Source organism: Cebus imitator, unplaced genomic scaffold, assembly GCF_001604975.1.
Source record: "Cebus imitator isolate Cc_AM_T3 unplaced genomic scaffold, Cebus_imitator-1.0 Scaffold5, whole genome shotgun sequence".
NCBI lineage: Eukaryota > Metazoa > Chordata > Mammalia > Primates > Cebidae > Cebus > Cebus imitator.
Window position 1 is genome coordinate 14383615 of NW_016107320.1, and position 25085 is coordinate 14408699.

At 32.8% G+C, this 25085-nt stretch overlaps 1 protein-coding gene across 3 annotated transcripts in view; it reads left to right on the forward strand.

The window, feature by feature from the left end:
• Positions 1 to 25085, forward strand: part of ADAM18 (ADAM metallopeptidase domain 18) — a 112782-nt gene that overhangs the window by 85712 nt on the left and 1985 nt on the right. For 2 of the 3 annotated variants that reach the window (XM_037741425.1, XM_017537021.2), the window contains 2 exons: positions 8566 to 8680; positions 17413 to 17572. In XM_037741425.1, the coding sequence (XP_037597353.1) occupies positions 8566 to 8680; positions 17413 to 17572 (275 nt within the window). Of the gene's footprint in view, positions 1 to 8565; positions 8681 to 17412; positions 17573 to 17930; positions 17945 to 25019; positions 25024 to 25085 lie in introns of those variants that run through there. The other variant, XR_001827664.1, reaches the window with a different exon arrangement.

The window sequence follows — 25085 nt, forward strand, 5'->3', positions numbered from 1 at the left end:
CTGATTTTGTATCAAGGTTATGCTATTTTGATGGTGCTTCTTCATGATATATTTTCTATAGTTGCTTTTAAAATATTAGCAGACATTTTTCAGATCAATGTTTGGTTTACATAAAAACAAGCATCAAGTACAGTGAACTACCATTTCTCTTTTCCCTCTCCCTCCCCGTTGGCGCTATTATAGTACATCTTTTGTTAGAGTGTTGCACTATGATTCCTGTGCTACTATTTATACATTATTATTAATTACAGTCTATAGTTTACATCGCATTTAACTCTTTTTGTGTGTTCTGTGAGTCCTAAAAATATACGGGTCTTAAAAAGTATATGGGTCTTAAAAATATGTTTCCATTATTACAGTATCATACACAATAGTTTCACTGTCCTAAGAATGCCCCGCGATCCACATATTTAGCTCTTCATCCCTTTCCATAAACTCCTAGAAGCCCATGATCTTTTTACTGTCTCTTAGTAATATTTGTTAAGAGTCCTCCATGTCTTTTCATGGCTTTATGGTTTATTTGCTTTTATCATTGAATAATATTCCACTGTACAGATGTATTACAGTGTGTTTGATCATTCATCTATTAAAGGACAATGTGGGTTTCTTTATTTTCGGTTCTGGGCAATTGTGAATAATGTTGCTATAAACATTCATTTACAGGTTTTGGTGTGGACTTAAGTTTTTAAATCAGTTGGGTAAATACCAAAGAACATAACTATTGAGTGATATAATAGCAGCATGTTTGTTTAGTTTTGAAGAAAATTATTCAATTGTCTTTCGAAGTGGGTGTGCCACTTTTCATTCTCGCCAACAATGAATGAAAGTTCTTGTTGCTTGGCATCCTCACCAGCATTTGGTGTTTTCAGCAATTGGTGTTTTAAGCATTCTAATTATTGTTTAGTGGCAATTCAATGTTGTTTTAATTTGCAGGTCTCTAATGTTTTAATTTGCAGGTCTCTATTGTTTAGTAGTAATTCAATGTTGTTTTCATTTGCAGGTCTCTAATGACATATGATGCTAAGCATCTTTTATTACTCTTATTTTAAATATGCATATCTTCTATGTTGAAGTGTCCTAATGTTTTGCCTGTTTTTTAAAAATAAATTCCCCATTATCCCCTTCCCCCAGCCCCTGGTAACCACTATTCTACTTGAGGTTTCTATGAATTGACTACTCTAGATACCTCATATAATTGGTGTTATACAATATTTTTCCTTGTGTCTAGCTTATTTCACTTAGAATGATATTTTAGAAGTTCATCCATGTTATATAATATAGCAAAATTGTATTATTTTTAAGCTGAAAAATATGTAATTTTATGTGTATGTCACATATTTTTCATCCATCATTTGTCAATGGATGTTTAATTTGCCTCTACCTTCTAGCTGTTGTAAATAATATTGCTATGAACATTGGTATACAAATACCTGTTCAAGTCCCTGTTTTCATTTCAGTCCTTCTGGGTATATACCCAGAAGAATTTCTGGAGCATATGATAATTCTATTTTCAATTTTTTTTTTTGGAAGTACCATATTCCTTGCCACAGTGCCGCCAACAATGAAAGCACAAGGGTTCCAATTTAGGGAGATAATGGTTGTATGTTGTAGCCCTTCACAACTCCATTTTCCAAACCCCACATTTCAAGAAAATGATAATAATTCTGCTGTTTGTCTACTAAAAATTGCCCTTACTACTGTCAATCTGGAGTTAACACTTCTAAATGTGCCCAACTGGAAAATGCCTCTTTGAAAAAGGGACAATCATTGGTTTGAAATTATCATTCCTTAAAGAGCTTTCCAGTTTCACTTGTTTTTTATAGTTTTTCAGCTTAGTTATTGCATGTTGAAGTATTCTAAAGTTTAATAATGTACATGATATTCATTCTAGGTTCCCAGAAGTTTCCAATATTTACTTAAGTTGCTAAAAAATTTATGAAGAAAGACTTCAATTTTATTGATTTATTTTTTATGTCTAATTATATCATGTGTTTTTTTTCTATTAATATCTTACTTCAGTGAATCATAGTAGTTAATTTCCTAAAACTGAATTATCTTTTAATTTCTAGGATAAATTCTCTTTAGTTTTGATTTATTATTTTTTAATATTACACAGTCAGATGTGTTAATATTATGTATGATATATAAGAATTTGTGTTCTTAAGTATACTGGTATGTAGAATTTTTGTGCTAATATGAGATGTTTTATGATCTTGATATAAAAAAATGCAATACTTATAAATCATAGTTATTTATCTAATAACTGGACCACATTTATACTGCCAATTGAATACAAGTATGCCACAAGATATTGAGTCTGATGGCCCACAGGTAATGAGATTAGACATAGAATAAATATTGTTGCAGTGAGAAGCCCATCCAAGGATCTTCAAGGAGTGACAAAGCAGAGCAGAATGTGATAATGGGAGCCTATGGCCTCATAGGCAGCATTGATGATAAGAAAAATCTTGAAATTTCTGATCTTTCCCAATGAGCTAAGGATATCTGAAGAAGTACACAACAACCTGTGCATTTTTCTCAGAAATTAATTGTATTATGTATGTGAACAAGAGAGACAGGAAGGTGACAGAGAAACATATTTTCTAAAAACTCAGAGAGTATAGGGTGTAAAACAATGTGAAATGGGGGACTGAATTGGCCAGAATATTCTTTCTGTGTGTGACTTTTTCCACTTTGATAACATTTAAATTACCTACGATGTGATTTTTCTAAAAGTGCTTGTGTATTCTAGAAATCAAAGAAATAGCATTGCTTGGAAAATGACATTGAAAATTGATTTTTAAAAAAATCACATAATCACAAGAAATTTTAACATTAAATTTATCAATAAATAACAAAGAATGCTGTTGAAGCTTAAAATAATTTTAATTATCACAAATTTTAAATGGATGTACAGTAATTTCATTTTATAATCACTTGTGTAAACAGTTTTCTCATTCAGGATTTTGCAGAGCTTATTATTAATATTTCTTAGTCGGGATGTGTGTGACAAAGTAAACACAAAATTTAATATGAGAACATTTACAAAGCAATTTTCTCAATGAAATTTTTTCTTATATGTAGAACTTTTAGGTAAATATAATAGTAAATATGTGTCCCAATATTTTGCAGTTTATCTTCTTATACAATTATGTAATCCAATGGATATTTACTAAAAATAAGTTATCCCATGCTCTTTTTATTTACCTAATTGGGATATTATAAACATTAATTTCTGAGTGTAATATGACATGAAAAATTTGGATTATAGAGTGATTTGGGACACTTTGTATATTTTATTTATATGATATTGAGAAGGTTAAGTGATGTAAATATATTTGCTTCCAAAATTTTTGCTCAAAACTAATAATTTGGACCTGCTGTTCATATAAGTTGTAGATAATTGATTATATTTTTAACTTTTTTCCCTACCAATTATTGACCCATATGAGTTAAAATTTATTCCAATGCAAGTGTGGTTTATTTATATTTTATATAAAAATCAGTCATTTTATCCATCTTTTAATTTTTTTCTAAAAATATACATATTTCTGATATAGCTTATTGTTCTTATTTTTGATATGCTCATTGTGATATATTTTTGCTTGTATTTGCTGATATACATATTGTTTTATTTCCTAATTTTCACTTATTAATACATTGTGATAATCTTTGCATTTTATTAATTAAGATGCTAGCTGCTGTTCCTTACATTATATGCTCCTTATTTCTTATATTTCACATTTAAACATTTTTTTTATTTTTAAATTAATTATGAATTAATTTTTAGCCTTTACTTTAAGTTCAAGGGCACATGTGCAAGGATGTGCAGGTTGGTAAACACGTGTCATGGGGATTTCTGATACAGAAGCCTAGTATTCATTAGTTATTTTTTCTGATCCACTTCCCTTCCCAATCTCTGCACTCAGGTGGGCCCCATTGTGTGTCATTCCCCTCTATGTGTCCATGTTTTGTCATCATTTAGCTCCCACTTATATGTGAGAATGAATAGTATTTGGTTTTCTGTTCCTGTGTTTGTTGGCCAAGGATAATGGCCTCCAGCTCCATCCATGTCCTGGCAAAGGACATGATCTCTTTCTTTTTTTAGGTGCATAGTATTCCATGGTGTGTATGTAGCACATTTTGTTTATTAAGTGTATCCTTGATGGGCACTTAGGTTGATTCCTTGTCTTTGCTATTGTGAATAGTGCTGCAATGTGCATATGCATGCATGTGTTTTTATAATCGCATGAGTTCTATTCCTTTGGATATATACCCAGAAATAGGATTGCTGGGTTGAATGGGATTTCTGTCTTTAGGTCTTTGAGGAATCGCCACACTATCTTCCACAACGGCTGAACTAAATAACACTCCCGCCAATAAGCATTTCTTTTTCTCTACAACCTCTCCAGTATCTGTTTTCTTCTTTTTACTTTTTAATAATAGCCATTCTGACTGGCATGAGATGGTATCTCATTGTGGTCTTTATTTTAATTTCTTTAGCAATCAGTGATGCCAGACTTTTTTTTTTTTTCATATGACTGTTGGCTGCATTTGTGTCTCTTTTTGAAAACTTTCTGTTCATATTATTTGTCTACTCTTTAATTTTTTTTTTTTTTTTTTAATTAATTTGCTTTTTTATTTTTTTTTTTTTTTTTTAAATTTGTTTAAGCTCCTTATCAAATCTGGATGTTAGACTTTTGTCAGAATCATAGTTTGTAAATATTTTCTCACATTCTATACGTTGTCTTTTTACTCTGTTGATAGCTTCTTTTGCTGTACAGAAGCTCTTTAATAATATCCCATTTGTCAATTTTTGCTTTGTTCCAACTGCTTTCAGCATCTGCGTCATGAAATCTTCATGAGTGCCTATGTCCTAAATGAGTTTGCCTAAGGTGTATTCCAAGGTTTTTATAGTTTTCGATTTTACTTTTATGTCTTTAGTCCATCTTAAGTTGATTTTTGTGTATGGCGTAAGGAAAGGGTTCAGTTTCAGTTTTCTGCATATGGCTAGCCGGTTATCTCAGCACCATTTATTGAATAGAGTATCGTTTTCCCATTGCTTGTTTTTGTTATGAGGTATGTTCCTTCAATACCCAGTTTACTGAGAGTTTTTAACATGAAGGGATGTTGAATTTCATCAGAAATCTTTTCTGAAGGAAATTGAGACACACCCAAAAACATTCAAAAGATTAACCAATCAAGGAGTTTATTTTTTGAAAAAAATTATAAGATAAATAGACTGCTAGCTATACTAACCAAGAAGAAAAAAGAGAAGATTCAAATACACACAATCAGAAATGATAAACGGGGTATTGCTAGTGACAACACAGAAATACAAATAACCATCAGAGAATATTATAAACACCTCTAGGCACATAAAGTAGAAAATCTAGAAAAAAATGGATAAATTCCTGGACACATACACTCTCCCAAGACTGAACCAAGAAGAAATTGAATCACTAAGCAGACCAATAACAAATTCTGAAATTGAAGCAGTAATAAATAGCCTACCAACCAGAAAAAAAAAAAGCCCAGAATTAGATAGATTCACAGTTGAATTCTATCTGAGGTGCAAAGAAGAGCTAATACCATTTTCACTGAAACTATCCCAAAAAGTTGAAAAGGAACTCATTCTATGAGGCAAGCATCATGCTGACACCAAAATATGGCAGAGATACAACAAAAAACAAAAATTTCAGGCCTATATCTTGCATGAATATTGATGTTAAAATCCTCAACAAAATACTGGCCAACCAAATTCAGCAGCACATCAAAAAAGCTTATCCACCACAATCAAATAGTCTTCATCCTTAGGATGCAAGGTTGGTTCAACATACGGAAATCAATAAATGTGATTCATCACATAAAAGAACTAAAGACAAAAAGTCATGATTATCTCAAAAGATGCAGAAAAAACTTTTGATAAAATTCAACATACTTTTTATTTTTTATAAGTCATTTTTGATTTTTTATCTTGCCATGACTTGCCCTAATACAAAGAAAATTCTATATTGTGACTTCTGTTTTGGCCCTAGGGACCCTAGTTACCTAGGAATTTAAACATTTGTTTCCTTTTCATTTGTCTATTTCTAGGCCAACCTTAAATAAAACTTATTTCTCCTTGCACATCCAATTAAGGAGTGACCATTTTTGCACTTGTACATACCCTTTGTCTTAAACCTCTAACATTTGGGTTTTTTTTTTGGCAATTTTGGACTTGAAGTTCCTGGTATTATAAGGGATTATATGCATTATGTTAATTCTGTTTTTTAAATTATGCTGCAGTTAAAAGTGTAATATATTTAAATTTGCTATCCTACGTCAAGTGTTCTATCATGTCCTTGTACTTTCATTGGAGGGGTAGGGTACTGGAATAACACCTTGTCAAAATATATAGAAAAATATACATGTGAGAAAAATGCATTCAGAGATCTTGATATCAAAATGTGAAAATGATGGTCTTCTACATAAATGACACTTTTTTTGTCTAAGAATTATCATATTTTGATTTACCTTCAAACTTTGAAACTCTGTTGTACTATATACTGTTGCTTTTAGTCTTATCAGGGAGGATCTGATGCTATATTTAGACTCTTTACGCTGTACAGAATATGATAAGACTACCTTTTGTGCATGTGTGTTCTTAGAGTTATTGCCAGCAAGTGTCTAAGGTTTGTTCTTCTCTGTTTTTTTTTCCTATTTGACAGCCAATTATGACATATTCTCCAAAATATCAAATTTTTCTTTATTTTTTTAAATTGTATTATTTATTTGGTATAGCTTTGCTCTTGTTGACCATTTCTTTTGAAGTTAGTAAAATAAAACAATGAGATCTTTTGTTGTATTCAGGTATTTAAATAAATGTAAATTAATTCAGAAGAGGATACAGTTGTGGCATAAGTTAAAAAGGATGCATAAGGCCAGATGCCCTGGATCACACCTGTAATCCTAGCAATTTTGGAAGCTGATGCAGGAGGATTACTTGAACCCAGGAGTTCAAGACCAGCCTGGGCAACAAAGCAAGACTCCCTTTCAAAAAAAAATGCATATATGATATTCTTATTCTAATTTAAATCCTTTATATTAAAATATTGTACACTAAATATTCAACAACAAAAACATGTACATATAAAATAGAACACTACTTCATGAATTCAGGGCTATAATTCAAACTCACTTTATTGAAATCTCTTTTGATATATAGAAAAGAGGTAATCAATTTCAATAAACTGTATAAACAACTTAGCAAAATGAGTATAAATGGACAGGACACAATAACTTTAGGAAAATTATAGGGAATACTCACACTATTGAACATTATGAGTCTATTTTTAAAAACGTGATATGAGAATAAGCTCATAGTATATTGTTATGAATATTATTTGGCAAAAATCTATTGATGTGTGTTTATTTGAGTTTGTGGATGTGGGTATATGTATTTATAAATTCATTTGATACATATGAATGAAACACAACATCTTTAGCAGTTGGAAATGGGACTTAATTAGTTACTGAGGAATTTGAGTTCTATACACTTTTATTGTTTGAATTTTGCAAAATATGTATTCGTTTAGTTTTAAAAATGAAAATTAATACTAATTGAAATATTAATACAAAAAGCATGAATAATATAGAAACATTGTCAAATATTAACTTTTAGCAATGCAAGCTCATCATAAAGTTCGAATTGATTGTTGATTTTTAATATTTGCTTTGCATGTATGTTACTTTATTTTGGAAAATATATTCACTTAAAAATGAAATGCACATCATTGACCAATAATGTCAAATATTAAAAAGGGGCTAGGATAAAGAATTAAAGTGACTGAGTCAGCTGATGTTTCTTTTATCACAGTATTTTGTATAGACATTGGAGTGCATGAATAGAAAATGTCCAAATGGGCTGGGCACAGTGGCTCATGTCTGTAATCTTAACACTTTGGGAGGCTGAGGTGGGCACCCTGAGGTCAGGAGTTTGAGACCAGCCTAGACAACATGGTGAAATGGCGTCTCTACTAAAAATAGAAAAATTAGCCAGGCGTGTGGGGTAATCTCAGCTACATAGGAGGCCAAGGCTGGAGAATCACTGGAACCTGGGAAGCAGAGGCTGTAGTGAGTGAGCCAAGATTGTGTCACTAAACTCCAGCCTAGGCCACAGGGTGAGACTCAGTCACAAAAAGAAAAAAAAAAAGAAATGAAAATGTCCAAATAGTGACAACAAATATTTCCAAATTACTAAATAAGAAAACAGTTATTTAAAAAACTTTAACCTCTATAAATATGAAGGCTTCAACTTTATTAAATCTTATTTTTTAAAGATGATTGAGGAAGACATTAAAAATAGTCAATGTACAGAGGCCAGAAATAAACTTTCATGTAGGTATTTTGCCATCTGGCCATCAGGCTGTCAAAATTTTTACTACTTTTTATAATCTAATTCTCATATTATATAGCCATAATAATCTTAAGAAAAAATAATTATTCTATGAAATGTAGGTATTTACATCAGATACAAAGACTAAGATGACTGACTCAAACTATTTCTGTATTTTTCTGTTTCAGATCTGTAATAATTTTGGTAATTGTCAATGCTTCCCTGGACATAGACCTCCAGATTGTAAATTCCAGATTGGTTCCCCAGGGGGTAGTATTGATGATGGAAAGTTTCAGAAATCTGGTAAGTGGAAATTTATTTTCCAAAGAAAAATAGAAGGTCGTTTTACGTAAAACAAATTGAAGAAATCTAAGTTATTCTGAATGGTGGCTTCATTTACATTGCAGTAGTCCCTTCTTATTTGTGGGGAATACATTCTAAAACCCACAGTGGATGCCTGAAACTGTAGATAGTGCCAGGCTCTAAACGTACTATGTTTTTTCCTACATATACATATCTATGATAAAGTTTAATTCCTCAATTAGGCACAGTAACAACAATAACTAACTGTCCTTCCACGTTTTATGCCCTGGCGCCTCCTTTGCACTTCCATTACTGTAAGTTCTATTGGTCATCTTTTTCCAGAAGACTGATTTCAATACCATTGATAACTTGCTTTGGATGATGTCATTTCTCCGTGATTAACATCAACTCTGCTGGAAATGTGGCAGCTGCTTTTTCACCAGCAGACACAGCCTGTCCAGTAATTTTTATATTTTTCAGTCCAAATCTATCCCTGAATCTATGTAACCATCTCTTACTTGCAATAAATGGCTTATGTATTTCAGGGAATTCCATGCTTAAGTATTTTTACAGGTTCAAATGTTTTCTGGTGCAACATGTTGCTGTTAATCAGAACACATTTTCTGTTTATGTCTTCTCATAAATTTAATGTCTTTTCTGTCTTAACTAAGCATTTATCATCCACTGTAGTCCTAACTTTTGTAGCTTTAGATGCATCAGCAAAATTAATACAGATTACTTTCTCATTCTTTACAATTTTACAGATTGAAGATTTGTTTTAACTACAGATCTTAGCAATGAATTTTTCTTATTGAGGAAAATATGTATGTATGTATATTTTGTAAATGTTGGTATTTGTAAATATACATATACGTTTGTTTAAATATTAAAATATTTGTAAATATACATATACATTTGTAAATATACATATACTTATTTTACTTACATATATTTGTAATATGCATGTATTAATATATTTTCCTCATTAAGTCAAGAGTATTCACCCTTTTCCTTAAGGAAAGAAATTTTGACTTCTCTTTGGCATATATAAATTGATGGCATCACTAATCTTGCCCTTTAAGATCATTATGAAGTAAAATAAGGGTGATTTGAACAAAGCACTGTAATGGCATAAAAATCAACCTGATAATTAAGATGAGTAAGTGACTAATGGCCAGGTAGCATATACGGCATGAATTTGTTGGACCTGGGAATGATTCAGGTCCTAGTGAGGCAGAAAGGAATGATGGAGGATTTAATCATGTCACCCAGAACAGCATGCAGTTTAAAACTTATGAATTGTTGGTTACTGGAATTTTTCATTTAATATTTTCAGACAGTGGTGGACCATGGTTGTTACTGTGCAACCAAAACTATAGATAAGGGGGAATGACTATGGTAATCTTACACAATATTAATCAGATATTTTTATCTGTACCATACAGTGTTTATTCTCTGTACCATACAGTGTTTACATACTCAATCAACTTTGGAAAAACATGGCAAAATATAAATGCATGTTTTTAAAGAAATAACAGTAAATCAATCACATTTTGAGTGATGGCAAACATATTTATACTTAACTTGTTTCTATAAATGAAGGCAATATTGAAGCAGGATATTTCCCTGACACCTTCATAGGACTTGTGTCAGGGGTGCCTCATTTATGCAACCTGCAGTTCTCAACTCCTTGCAGGAGGGAGTGTGTGAGTGAATGGGACGAGAACTGGAGTACATAAGCACTGGAACCAGCTGGCTGATTCAGTGCCAGCAGGGACAAAATCCACTCACTGGGACCTGATGTATTCCAACCTTGAAGGAGAGAGAGCACAGGTAGGAGCCAGGGGGAACACTTTGAGCATCGACAGAAGCAAACTTGGTGCGGGCCCTGCAGCAGCATCTGGAGGGATTCCAGTGACCCTTGAAGCTCCAGAGGGCATGTTGCCATGCTTCTTCAGTTCTACCATCTGCAGACAGCTTAGGTATGAACAGCTAAGTGGACCCGCTGCCTTTTCATGTGAGGTGGTTGCTCTCCACTAGCAAGGGCAAAGTGCCAGTGTGACAGCCTTTTGCATCCACACTCATGGCTCCTGAGCTCTTGTCTAGTGTCCAGTAAAAATGAAGTCATGTGAATGAATTGAAATATGGTAAATGTAGGGGATTTTATTGCTGATGAAAGTGGCTTTCAGTGGAAAGGGCAGCTGAAAGGGGGCCAAAGTGAGAAGATAATCTTCCCCTGAAGTCCAGCTGTCTCTGGCCAGATTCTTCTCTAAAGTTATGCCATCAAGCTTCCTTCTGAAGTCAAATCACTTCTCTTCAATGTCTAGCCACACTCTCTGATGTCCAGCTGCTTCTCCTCTCTGCCAGCTGAGTCTGGGGTCTTTATAGGCACAGGATGGTGGTGGGATGGTGATATGGGTGGTTTAGGAATAGGCAACATTCAACTGGGAAAAGTTCTCACTTTCGGCTGCAGCCTCAAGCTTATCAGCTTGAGAGTCGGCCTTAGTTAGGGCCTACTAACTTTTCTGCCTAGAATTTTTCTGCCCCTGTCCCTGTCAATATCATAAACTACTTATTGATTCAGCTGTTCATTCATTCATACATTTCCTCCACTAACATGTTATTGGGTTTCTGGTGAGGCAACAAAATCGAGATTCACATTTTATAAAGTCCACCCAAGCAGCAATGTGGGAAATGGGTTTGGTTATATGAGTCTTAAGGAATGCAAATTGCTGAGAAATCAGTAACCTTAACTTAAGGTCCCAAAGTAGACAATAAAAGGAAAAAAAAGTTGCTACATAGTTATCAATTTTTGTGAATAACAATGAATAAAGGCATGATGATCGATGTGTTTTATATATGGACAGTTATAAAAATTTGTATGAAATTATCAGAGGATGAACAGAGCATGAAGATAATGCATTTAAGTTTGGATATATGGAAGTTTAGTTATCTGTGGGAAAATTAATTTGACAATATCATTTGATAGTGGTATCATTAGGAGCACTGGGGAATAGTCATACTTAGTTTATAGGTTGTTTAGATAAAGTAACTCATGGGATGATACAATTGTGTAGAATGAGATGAGATAAAAACACTGGAGATAACTTCTGTAGGCAATAGTCTTTCAGAAACATCTCTGAGATTATTAATAATCTCTGAAAAAAAGAGATTAAAGTGAGCAGCCATAAGGATTTTCTTTTTTGGCTGTGACAGAATAATTCTAGAAAATTGTATGAAGTGTTTGTCAATGAGTAAACAATTCTGACATTTGAGAAAGGGGAAATAGATGAAATGAGTTGCATGTTTCTAAGACAACATAAATTTTTCTTGTACATGTTTAATGGGTGATTCAGATAAATATGAGAAAGAGAGAGTATACAGAAAAGACATTTGAAAAAATAACGACCCCCAATTTTCCCAATAAATTGAAGAAAGTCAGTACTTGCATCCAAGAAGCTAAGTGAACCTTAAACGTGTTAAATATAAATAAACTTTGTTCATGAAAACTACTTCTGTTTACATGGCTGCACGTTAACAACCTTTGTTGTTGAAAACTACTTCTGCTAACAGGCTTCTTTACCTTAGACTGATGTCTTACCTTAGACTAGCCTGACCTAACTTTATCAACATGGTAGTTCAACTAGGATGAAGCTGTATGTAAAAGCCATTAATTTTGCTGCTTCAGGGTGGGGTGAGAAGAAAAAGGGAATTATTAGATTTGTTGGAGTATTGTTGATTACATCGGCAATTATGTTGTCAGGAGAACATGGAGGACTAACTGCACTACTAGGCTGATAGGATAGGTACGCTGAGAACAAATGACAGACCAGGAAATAACTAGGAATTTAATAAGGAAATTCAAAACTACATGGATATATGGAGAAATTTAGAAAGGCAGATGCATGATTATTGAAAGATTCATGCTAGAAAATATCTAAGAAGATAATGAGCTGTCACCTGAGGCTAATTTCTAGGCTCAGTGAAAGTCTGGCTCAGTGTAAACAAGTGCTCAGTGCAGGACTCAGCCTGCGCCGAATAGAGGTTATTTTGTTTGTATCGTTTCCTTTGCTTTTTGTCTATGTACTTACTATTAGCGTTAAAATTTAGCCCCTGTTTTTCAAAAAATCCCTGTCAAAACATTACCTGAACAAAAGCTCTGGGAATCAGACCATAAAGCCAAAAGATACAGTCTTTACAAAAATACCCTGGTAAGACACTAAAAAAATATACTAATGAAGTCTTCAGAAGTCAAGAAACTGGCAAACCCTGAGTAGGGCAGACAGGGAGATAATCAAAGTTTCCTAGTTATAACAGTCAAATAGCTAATTTTCAACAATGAAAATCACAAGGCTTAAAAAGAAAAAGGAAAGCACGACCTATTCACAGGAACAAAATTAATTGACAGAAATTATCCCATAGAAGCCCAAATTTCAGACTTACAAAGGCTTTAAAATGTACTCAAACACCTAAAGGAAAACATGGGCAAAGAACTAAAGAAATCAAGAAAAACACGTATGGACAAAATGAGAATATCAGTAGACATAGAAATTATTAAATGTAACTGAATAAATTCTAGAGCTCAATAGTACAATAAGTAAAAGAATTCACTACAAGGGTTTAAAAGTGAATTTGAGCAGAGAGAAAAAAGAAACAGTAAACTTGTAGGCCGAACAATTGAAATGGTTGAATCTGAGGCCAGAAAGCAAAAGAATGGAGAGATTTCATTAGGGCCCAAGAGACCTGAAGACCACTATCAAGTGGAACAACATTCTCATTTTGTGAGTACCATACAGAGAGAGTAATGAAAGAAAGAAAGCGAAAAAGTATTTGAAGACATGATGACTTAAAACTTTCAAAATTTTATGAAAATTATAAATATACAAATCCAAGAAGCTTAATGAACTCCAAACAGGACAAAGTCAGGGCACTAAACACTGGGCCAAGCACACATACATAAAAATTTATAATGAATATAACATAAAGAGAAAATGAAATAATGTAAAATGGTCAATTAAAATCAGAGAAAGCCAATTAAAAAAAAAGCGCAAGATAAAAGATTTTTTTAAATGGCAACAAATAGAAAGGGCTAAAACAATAAAGCAATAGGTATTAATTCAAATATATCAACAATCACTTTCAATGTTAATATTCTAAATAAATCATTTAAAAGACATTTAGAGACTGTCATAGTGTATTAGAAAAAAATTAATAAACAAGACCACACTCTATGTTGTCTACAAGAAACACACATTAAATGTAAAGACACAGGTAAATTAAAAGTAAAGAGATGGGAGAAAGATATACCATGATAATACTAATTAATAGAAAGCTTGATAATCTGTAGTAATTTCAGATGAAGTCAACATCAAAGCAATCAAACATATAGAATAAAGAGGGATATTTTATAATAATATGGGGAGCAAGTCTTAAAGAAAACAAAATAGTGTGTGTGTGTGCGTGTGTGTGTGTGTATGTATCACCAGTGTCAAAACAAATGAGGCAAAATCTGAAAGAACTTCTAGGATAAATATAAAAATCCACCATTATAGTTGACTAATATAACTACTTTCTATTAGTAACTGACACAACAACATACAGAAAATCAGTAAGTATAGGAAGTCCTCAATATCGTCAAGTTCTTCAAAACTGACTTGAAATGAAACTATATACAATGAAATCATCTTTTTCTCATCAATGTTATAATGAAACGTTGTTGAAAAAAAAGATTTTTTCCTTGAGGACCTGCTCATATTGTTTCACTTAAAGTTACATTTTCCAAGAACTTGCAGACAAGGTTAGGTGAGGACTTACTGTATATAATTGACCTTAATACAATGATCAATCAACTTGATCCAGTTATATTTAAAAAATATTCCATGCAATAAGACCAGACTAACCATTATTCTCAAGACCACATAGAATATCCTTTATTGTAGATCAAATTCTCTGTCTTAGTGTACCTTAACAAGTCTAAAGCAACGAAATTCTACTCTGTATATTCTGAAACCAAAATGAAATTGAACTAGAAATCAGTAATAAAAAGAGAACCGTAAAGCCCTGAAATACTTGGAGATTAAATAACAAATTCACAAATAACACATGGGTTAAAATAGTCTCAAGAGAAAGTTTAAAATCATTTTGAACTGAATAAAAATGAAATACAACTTACCAAAATTTGTGGGATTCATCAAAAGCAAAACTTACAGAAAAAATTTATAGCATTGAATGCATGTATCATATCTAAAGTCAGAAATTGAAGCTTTCATCTTAGCAAACTAGGGAAAGAAAGTTAAACTAAATCCAAAGTAAACAAGGAAAACAGTACAATAAAAATCAATAAAATAGGAAAAAAAAATTAGCAAATCAATAAAGGAAAATCAATGAAAGACTGGTTATTTGAAAATGTCAATTATAGGCCGGGCGTGGTGGCTCACACTTATAATCCTAGCACTTTGGGAGGCCTAGGTGGGTGGATCACCTGAGATCAGGCATTCAAGACCAGCCTGGCCATCATGGTGAAACTCCATCTTTTTTTAAAAAAAAAAAAAAAGGTAAATTATGTTGATTAACCTCTGGCCATACTAAGAAAAATGGAAAAAAAGACATAACTTATTAGTCTGAAAATGAAAGAAAGCTAAGTGCTGATCAAATGAACATGTAAGTGATAACAGAGAAATATTGTGAATAACTATATACTCACAAATTTTATAGTCGTCATTAAAAAAATTAATTAAAAGACACAAAACAAAACTCACACAAGATGAAACAGATAATCCTAATGGGCCTACATGTACAAACAGAATTAAATCAATAATTAAAAACCTTCTATTAAATAAGCTCTCAGGCCCAGATATAGTCACCAGTAAATATGACCAATCATTTAAGTAAGAAATTACACTAGTTCTCTGCAATACCTTTAGGGACATTGAAGCAGAGGTGCTACTTCCTGACTCATCCTATGGTACCAGCATCACCCCCAATAGCAAAACCAGGAGACTTCACAAGCGAGGAAAACTACAGATCAAAATCTCTCATGAATGTCTCATAATTTTTCAGTTTTTATGTCTCTCCTTTCATTCCTATTTTATTTGCATTTTCTCTCTATTTTTTAGATGTTTTATTGATTTTTTTTTTACCATTTTAAAAACACCTCTTAGTTTCACTGATCTTTGTTTGTTTTCTATTTTCTATTTCATTTACTTCTGCTCTAATACTTATAATTTTTTTTCTTCTACTAATTTTGGGCTAAGTTCATTTTTCTTTTTCTAGTTCCTTGAAGTGTAATGTTAGGTAGTTTATTTGAAATCTTTCTCTCTCTTTTTTAAAATGCAAACGTTAATCACCATGAACCTCCCTGTTAGTGCCACTTTTGCTGCAGCCAATAATTTTTGGCATGTTGCATATTCATATTCAGTTGTCTTGAGGTATTTAATTTCCATTTTGATTTCTTCTTTCACACAAAGATTGTTCACTAGTGTATTGTTTAATTCCCTCATACCGTAAATCTTCCAGTTTTCCTTCTGCAATTGATTGTTTAGTTTCATCCCTTGTGATCTGAGAAGATACCTACTCTGATTTCAATCTTTTAAAAATTTGTTAACTTTTATTTTCATGATCTAACATTTGATTTATCCTGGAGAAAGAACTGTGGGAACTTGAAAGCAATATGCGTTCTGCTGATGTTGAGTGGAATATTCCGTGTGTGTATGTTAGGTCCATTTGGTGTTTAGTATGATTCAAATTCTCTGCTTTCCTATTGATCTTCTTTTGAGATGTTCTTTTACATTATTGAACATGTCACAGTTGAAGTCTCCTACCATCATTGTATTGCTATCTATTCCTTCCTCTAGTTCAGTAATTGTTTGTTTTATGTACTTATGTGCTCAGATGTTGGGTGTTCAGATGTCACACCTTTCTAGTACATTGAATCTTTTATCATTATATAGACTTTGTCTATAGTGAAAATCAAAAGACAGTTTTCTGAGACCTGGAGAGTGGGTATGTGCACATTCATTTAGTTAACTCATTGCTAACTTTGCTAATATATTTGTATATTGTATAGTTTTCAGAATTATATGATATGTCAATTTTTTAAGTATAAAAACAACCCAAAGGAAATAATATGCTTATAGAATGTCAATGAGTGGAAAGATATACACATACACATATACACACAGATGCACATGTTATGCATAGATGCATAGATATAGATGCAGATACAAGTATAGGTATAAATATGAATTTTCTTTACATGTATAGAATAAAAACACTAGATGGAGAGAAGTTAATCATTTAAAATTGGTTTTCTCTGAGGAAAGAAACTGATTTAGCAAGCGAATGGGATGATGGTTTCTCAAAGTATACATTTTTAAAAATTGTAACTTAATCTTAATGACATGTTTAATAATGTAAGTAATATAACTATTACTGTATTAACTTTTAAATTATTGATGTTGCAAATAAGTTGAATGCAGCAAACAGCATTCTAAACATGTATATAGCAGATTAATATTTAAATAAATATGTGTAAACAAATAGAAAATCTATGAAAAATATGGCACTGTAGTTTGCATTTACGAACTTAAACGTTCTATTTTTTCCTATCAGCTTGCAAGACATTAAAACTTAAATTATTACATAAACACATATATACCATTAAAGTGAAAAAATGTAAATTTATTTAAATATCCACTAACTCCCCACTAATTTAAGATATGATTCATTTCTAGATGAATTTTCTACTGAAAAAAGCTACAATAAACAGTGGAACAACTGGTTTATTCTGAGTTTCTACATTTTTCTGCCATTTTTCATAATTTTCATCATTGTGATCTTTAAGAGAAATGAAATAAGGAAATTATCCAACAGAGAGAATACAGAATATAAGCGGTAAACATGATATAGAATTAATATATTACCTTAAATTATCCTAGTCATTAACCAGTGTCATGCATGTTATGCAACATTTGTTGTATTAATTTCTAAATATACTATTTTAGATCTAATGTAACTGGTATCTTTATAATTTTGTTTTTCAATAGTTTGTTATTATAACCGGGCAATCCAAAATTCTGAATGTTCTAGAACTTTTCCTGATGAGCATGCAGGTCAGAAAAGAATACAGTTGGTACATTATTTCAAGTGCTCTTTTAGTTAGATCTAATTATACGTTGGTGTTGGTTGTACTTATTATTTTATTATCTTTATATATACAAATATATATATTTGTAGAGAGAGTGTCTCTGTATGTTGCCTAGGCTTGTCTCAAACCCTTAAGCTCAAGCAGTTCTCCCATCTCAGCCCCTCAAAATGCTAGGATTACTGACAAGAGTCATGGCGTATGGCCTCCCAAACATAGTTTTGATATTAATACGTTATCAAATATATAGTTTGCAAATACTTTGTCTCATTCTATAGGCTGCCTTTTTATTTCTTTTTTTTTTTTTTTTGCTATGCAAAACATTTTTGTTTAATTTAATCACTTTATTTCTGCTTCTGTTGCATGTGCTTTTGGTGACATACCCAAGAAAATCATTGCCCAGGCCAATGGCAAGGAGCTTTCTCACTATTTTCTGCGAGAAGTGTTATAGATTCAGGCTTTACATTTAAGTGTTTTGTCCATCTTTATGTGATTTATGTGTGTGATGTCCACTTTCATGCTTTTACATGTGAATATTCAGTTTATTCACCAGCATTTATTAAAGAGACTATCCTTTCCACATTGTATATTCCTTATCTCCTTATCAAAAATGTGTTGACCATGTATTCAGGGGTTTAGTTCTGTCCTCTATTCTGTCCCATTGATATATGGGTCTTTTTTATGCCAGTGCTTTACTATTTTGATTGCTGTAGCTTTGTAATATAATTTGAAATCAGGAAGTATAATACCTCCAGCTTTGTTCTTTTTGCTTAAGATTGCTTTCGCTATTTCATATCTTTGATGGTTTCTTCTTAATGTCAGAGTTTTTTCCTATACCTGTGAAAAATGCCATAGAAATTTTGATAGAGATTGCAATAAAACTGTACATCACTTTGGGTAATATGGACATTTTAACTTTTTTCTTTCAATCCTTAAACAGTGTATATGCTTTTAATTTATTCATGTGTATTTTAATTTCTTCATTAATTTTTATGGGCTTCATGTGCCAATTTTTTACTAGATTGGTAAAGTTTACACCATTTTACTCTTTCTGATGCTATTGTAAATGGGATTGGTTTTTTAATTTCCTTTTTAGATAGTTCATTATTAGTATATAGAGACACAATTCATTTTTTAGTTTATATTATAGTGTCTAGTACATGTAAACTTCGGCTGGGATTATCATTCTGAGTTCAGAATTTATGATCATGAAAATGACATCTAAGTGAAGAGTAAAGAATACATATGCTAGCATTACAAAAAAAACCTATACTGTGTTTTTGGTCAAATTTGACTACTACTTTTGAACATTTCTCTTAACCTAGCAGTATCTGATACTGTTGGTCACAATCCTTTTCTGAAACTATTTTATTCCTAGAAAGGGAGGTCTACTGACAAAAAAAATTTTTCAATTTTTGTTTGTATGAGAAAATGTCTATTTCTCTTTAATTTTCAAAGGATAATTTCACAGGGTGGATAATTCTGGAGAGAGAGAGACATAGAAAGAGAGAGAGAGAGAGAATGTGTGTGTGTGTGTGTGTGTGTGCGCGTGTGTGTGCGTGTGTGCGCGTGTGTGTGCGCGCGCGTGTGTGTGTGTGTGTGTGTGTGTGTCTTCTCGGAATACCAAATTTTTTACCCTACTGTCTTGTTTCTTTGTTGACTGAAGAGAAGTTGGAAGTAATTCTTTATTTGAGCCTCTATAGGTAAAATTCTTTTCCTTTATATTCTTTCAAGATTTGTTCTTTGCTTCTGATTTTCTGCAGTTTGAATATGATATACCTAGTCATTATTTTTTGACATCTAATCTGCTTAATGTTTTCTGAGTTTGCTACATCTGTGAGTTGGTGTCTGATAGCAGCTTTGTGAAATTATCAGCCATTATTGCTTCAAATAATTCTGTTTTATTTTGCTTTTCCTTCTGGCATTACCATCATGCGTATATTACTCCCTTTGTAGTTCTTCCACAGTTCTTGGATACTGGCTTTCTTTTTTTCAGTATTCTCTTCTTAGATACTCAGTTTTGGACATTTCTATTGACGTATTCTCAAGCTCACTGTTTCCTTCCTCAGCTGTGTCCAGTCTACTACTGACCCCAAGAGGGGCTTCATTTCTATAATGATGTTTTTGAATCCTAAAGTGTATTATTTAAATTATTTCTTAGATTTTGAATCTTTCTGATGACATTGTCCATTTCTTCTTGCATGCTATCTACTTTTTCTGATAAAACTCTTTGCATATTAATCAAATTATTATGCCCTGCAAATCTCATAATTCCAACACCTCTACCATGTCTGAATCTGGTTCTGATGCTTACTTTGCCTCTTCAAACTGTGTTTTTGTCTTTTAGTATTGCTCATGATTTTTTGTTGAATGCTGGGCATGATATTCTATGTTAAAGAAACTGTGCTAAATAGATTGTGCTGGAAAGGTGTTGGGGATGGAAAGCATTTTGCAGTTCTATGATTAGGTTTCAGTCTTTTAGTGAACCTATGTCCTTCATTCCTACTTCTGAGTTTTTCCTACGCCTTTACATGATGATAGAGTGGGGCTGAAGTGAGAAACTTTCCTTCTCCCACATGAAAAGCAAGAGAGGGTTGAGTTCGCCCAGGTCAATGAGGCTCTGCTAAAACCCCAGCAGCTTAGGTCCTGATGAAAGAGTTTCTCTTGAGGGCAGCCCTTGTTAAGAAGAACGCAATGCTCCGGACATATTTCAGACTGGCTTCTTTTCCTCTCTCTTAATTCTAGAAGAATAAGAATAGTTTTCTCTGATTGTCACTGTGAGAACCTGATAGGCTCCTGGAGGCAGACACAAATAATATGGACTGAAAGTAGGCCCCATAGAGTTGTTGACTCTCAGACTTGTCCACACTGAGCTTCTATTCTTCAGTTATAGTTTAGGTTTTTCTACCCTAGTACTGGTTCCCATGGAAGTTTCTGCTCATAAATTTCTGCTCTGGTAAATTATAATTAGTTATATCCACCTATCTGTCTCTAGTTTGGGAAATAGCTGTTTGTCTTGTGATTGCAATTCTCTAACCGATCTAAGAAGAGTGTTAATTTTCAGTTTGTTCAGATTTTTATTTGTTGTTATTATAGAATGATGAAATGGCAACTTCCAAACTCTGCTCGTGCTGGACACAGAAACCAAAGTGTGTCTATACTGTCCTTTTAAAGAATACACTTATGCACATAGTTGCCTTTATTAAAGTTCTTTGCTTCTTCATGTTAAATAAAATAATTTATTCATGAAATAAAAATAATTTCATTTATTGTTATTCTATAATTACTGTCTTGGGATTTGCTTCAGTCTCAAGAATATTTTTTGTTGTTGTTTCTTGTAAGAAACAACTAGTAATTCTCCCAAATTCTTAAATATTTCTATTAGACAATCATCCTTGAGATATAGTCTTGCTGGCCATAAGGTTTGTAGTTGGCAGTAGCTGTTTAACATTTTGGATATGTCACCTATTGTCTTTTAGCCTCCACGTTCCTGATGGGAGATAAGCTGAGAAAATCTTACTGAATGTTTTTAGTATTAGTGAATTGTTTTTGTCTTACTCTCCTTATCTTTCACTATTTTGACTAGATATAGATATAGATTTTTATTTTTGCTCCTTTACATCTCTATTCTTTCTGGTATTCCACTAGATGTATCCTGGTATACTTAATGGTATTCTACAATTATGTAAAGCTCTATTTATATTTTTAAGTAATTTTTCTTTTTGTTCTTCCTCTTGAATAATATCTATTAATCTATTAAATTAACTGAACTTCTTCCAATTCAAATATATTGCTGAGTCATTCTATTACCTTTTTAATAATTTCATTTTATTGTTATTCTATATTTGATGAAACATTGTCATCATTTTTCCCTTTTTTAATCCATGATTTCCTTTAGTTTTTTGTATTTATAATAGCTGATTTGAAATCTTTGTCTGCTAAGTCTAACTTAGGCCAAATATTTCTGCAGTTTTTATTGCCTAATATTTTTGGAGGGTATATGGATTGTACCTTCTGTTTTTTTCCTCTGGATTCTAATCCTCCCCAATGGATTTGTTTGGTAATTTGGCTGGACAATTTTATTGATATGTCTTCCTTGTAATGTGAAACTTTTGATGTTGCTCCTAAAAGTGTACAGACTTATGATGCTTAGGATGTACACGGTCACCTTGTGATGACAATGACCATTGTCAAGACCCTTTTTGACACCCTTTTTGTGATTTTTCTCTGTTAAGCCATATGCTTCTGCCTTTGTCACGCCCAGCTATTTACCAGTTGCAGACTGATTGCTTAACTTTTTCAACATGACTTGGAGCATAAATTGCTCCATAGTCTGATCAATTAAATCCAAGTGCTTTTGCAGGCATAATCTTTGAACCTAGTCCTTGAAACTTATTCATTCCCTCTAACCCTGGAAGAACTACCCGTAGTGACCTCTTTCTTTGGTTGTCTTTCTTAAACATCTATCTGGTGTATAATTTATTTTTTTTAAATATATCTACCAGTCTTTTCTTAATTGTTTACTACCACAATCTCCAATGATTTTGACGGTATCCTTTCCTGCCTTTTGTTGTAATTAAGTTACCTTAAAAGAAGTACAGTTTACACTTGGACATTTATCTCCAATAAATGAAAATTATGTTCTCTCAGAAACTTAAATTCAAATGTTCATTATACTTTAATTCATAATAATGAAAAACTAGAAATGACTTCAATGCTCTCCAGTGGGTGAATGGTTACCGAAAGCAGAGTAAATCCATAATATGACATATACTAACTAAAAAAAAGCCAGTTTCAAAAGCTGACATACTGTGTGATTGGATTTATCTAAAGTTGTTGAAATTTAAAAAAATCAGTATAGGAAAAACATTGATGATTGTCAGGAACTAGGAATAATGTGAGAGTGTCATGTGTATGTCTATAAAAGGGGAAGGCACCAGAAAGTCTTGTGTATATAATATAGTTCTGTATCTTAATGTGATTATAGTTATATGTTACTACACATGTGATCATGTCGCAAGAACACACATGCCAGCATAAGATCATGTATAGCTGGTGAAATGTGGCAAACCTCTGTGAATTGAATCAATGTTAATTTTATGATTTTTGTATTATAGTATAGTTAGGCAAAATGTTAACATACAGGAGGTTCAGTAAAGGGTACACAGAACTTTTTGTGCATTTCTTTGAAATGTCTCATGAATATGAAACTAATTCAAAACAGAAAGTCAAAAAGTTAAATCATGAGTATAAATGTAAAGCTAAAGTTATGGAACTTTTTGAAGAAAACAAAACTTTTGGAGACCTAGAACTATACTAAGAGTTATTTTACATGCAAACAAATCATGATCCATAAGGAAAATTTGAACTTCATAAAAATTTAAAAAGCAGTTTTTATAAGGTATCTTTAGTAGAAACAAGGAAACAGTATGACATGAAAAAGTGGATTGGTTAACATTAGGTGACTTTAAGTTACTTTTTCCTGCAAATGTTAAAGCAGAGGGGACTTTCTTATCCCATAAGCTGAAATTGACCTGGATTAAGCTATAATCTCTCTCCTGATTTCTTGGAAGTCAGATAAACAACAGTTTCAGTTTGGTTACATGGCACCTTAGGATGAATGGCTCCATTTTAGTTTGTTCTTTTGGAGCCTAGCACAAGAACTTAGCTTACCAATAACCTCCCATAAATTTTAATAAACACCTTCCCAAACAACCATCTTACAAAATCTTTTTAAGATGCAAAATTAACACTCAGTCATACTTAAAACTTTGGAATAATTTAATATTACTCTTATAAAAAGTTTATTTACTCACACAATTAGCTTAAATGTCAAATTGACATTCTTTCTGGAGTTACTTTTGATAGAGAAAGCTAAATAATTTTAACTGCATTTCCAGAGAAAGTTGTAAACATCCTAAAAATGAATTTATAATTTATTTCTAGCTATGACATTTCAATATGCTTAGTTTCCTGTTAGCCTCTGACCTACTTGAACCTAAGGATGGAATCCCTTTTATTTTGGAAATTGCTGCTACAAAGGTCCCTGAAATGTCTTCAAGGCCTTTCCCCATTGTCTTGGATAATAGCACTGGCTCCTTTTTAGTTAATATCTCTAGCGAGTGGTTACTCCACAGACAACTTGAATTCCTCTCCTTTAGAAGCTTTTTCTTGCTACATGGCTAGGCTGAAAATTTTCCAAACTTTTATGCTTTGCTTCCTGTTTCAATATAAATTTCAACCCTAAATCATGCCTTTGCTCCAACATCTGACCATGGGCTGTTAGAAGCAGCCAGCCAACATCTTGAAAACTTGGCTGCTTAGAAATTTCCTCTGCCAGTTATCCTATATAGCCATCTTTAGTTCAAGCTTCCACAGGTCCCTAGGGAATGAACACAATGCAGTCAAGCTTTCTGCTAAGGCATAACACACATGACCTTTGCTCCAGTTCTCAAAAGTTCCTCATTTTCATCTGAGACCTTGGCAGCGTGGATTTTACTATCCATATCACTGTCTGCATTTTGATCACAACGATTTAGTCTCTAAGAAATTCCAAATATTCTCTCATTTTCCTGTCTTTATCTGAGCCCTACAAATTCTGCCAACCCATTAACCAGTTCCAAAGCTGCTTCCAGATTTTCAGATTATCTTTATAGCAATGCCCCGCTGCTAGTCCAGATTTTCTGTGTTAGGCCATTCTTGCACTGCTATAAGGAAATATGAGAAATTGGGGTAATATATAAAGAAAAGGGGCTTAATCGGTTCTGCAGGCTTTACAGGAAGCTCAGTTCTGCAGGCTTTACAGGAAGCATGGTGCTGGCATCTTCTCAGCGTTTAGGGAGGCCTGAGGAAGTTTACAATCATGGCAGAAAGTAAAGGGGCAAAAGATTTCTCACAAGGGAAAAGCAGGAGCAAGCAAGAAAGAGTCAGGTGGGGGTGGTGCCATACACTTTGAAAGAGCCAGATCTTACAAGAACTCACTATCACCAAGACAGCACCAAACCAGGAGAGTTTCACCCTCAATGGTACAAACACTTCCCACCAAGCACCACCTCCAGCAATGGAAATTATAATCCTACATGAGATTTGGTCAAGGACAAATCTCCAAACAATATATACACATGTTTTTCAAAAAGCAGGCATTCAGGTAGGGCTTGGTGGCTCATGCCTGTAATCCCAGTGCTTTGGGAGGCCAAGGCGGGTGGATCATAAGGTCAGGAGTTCAAGACTAGCCTGGCCAACATGGTGAAACCCTGTCTCTAC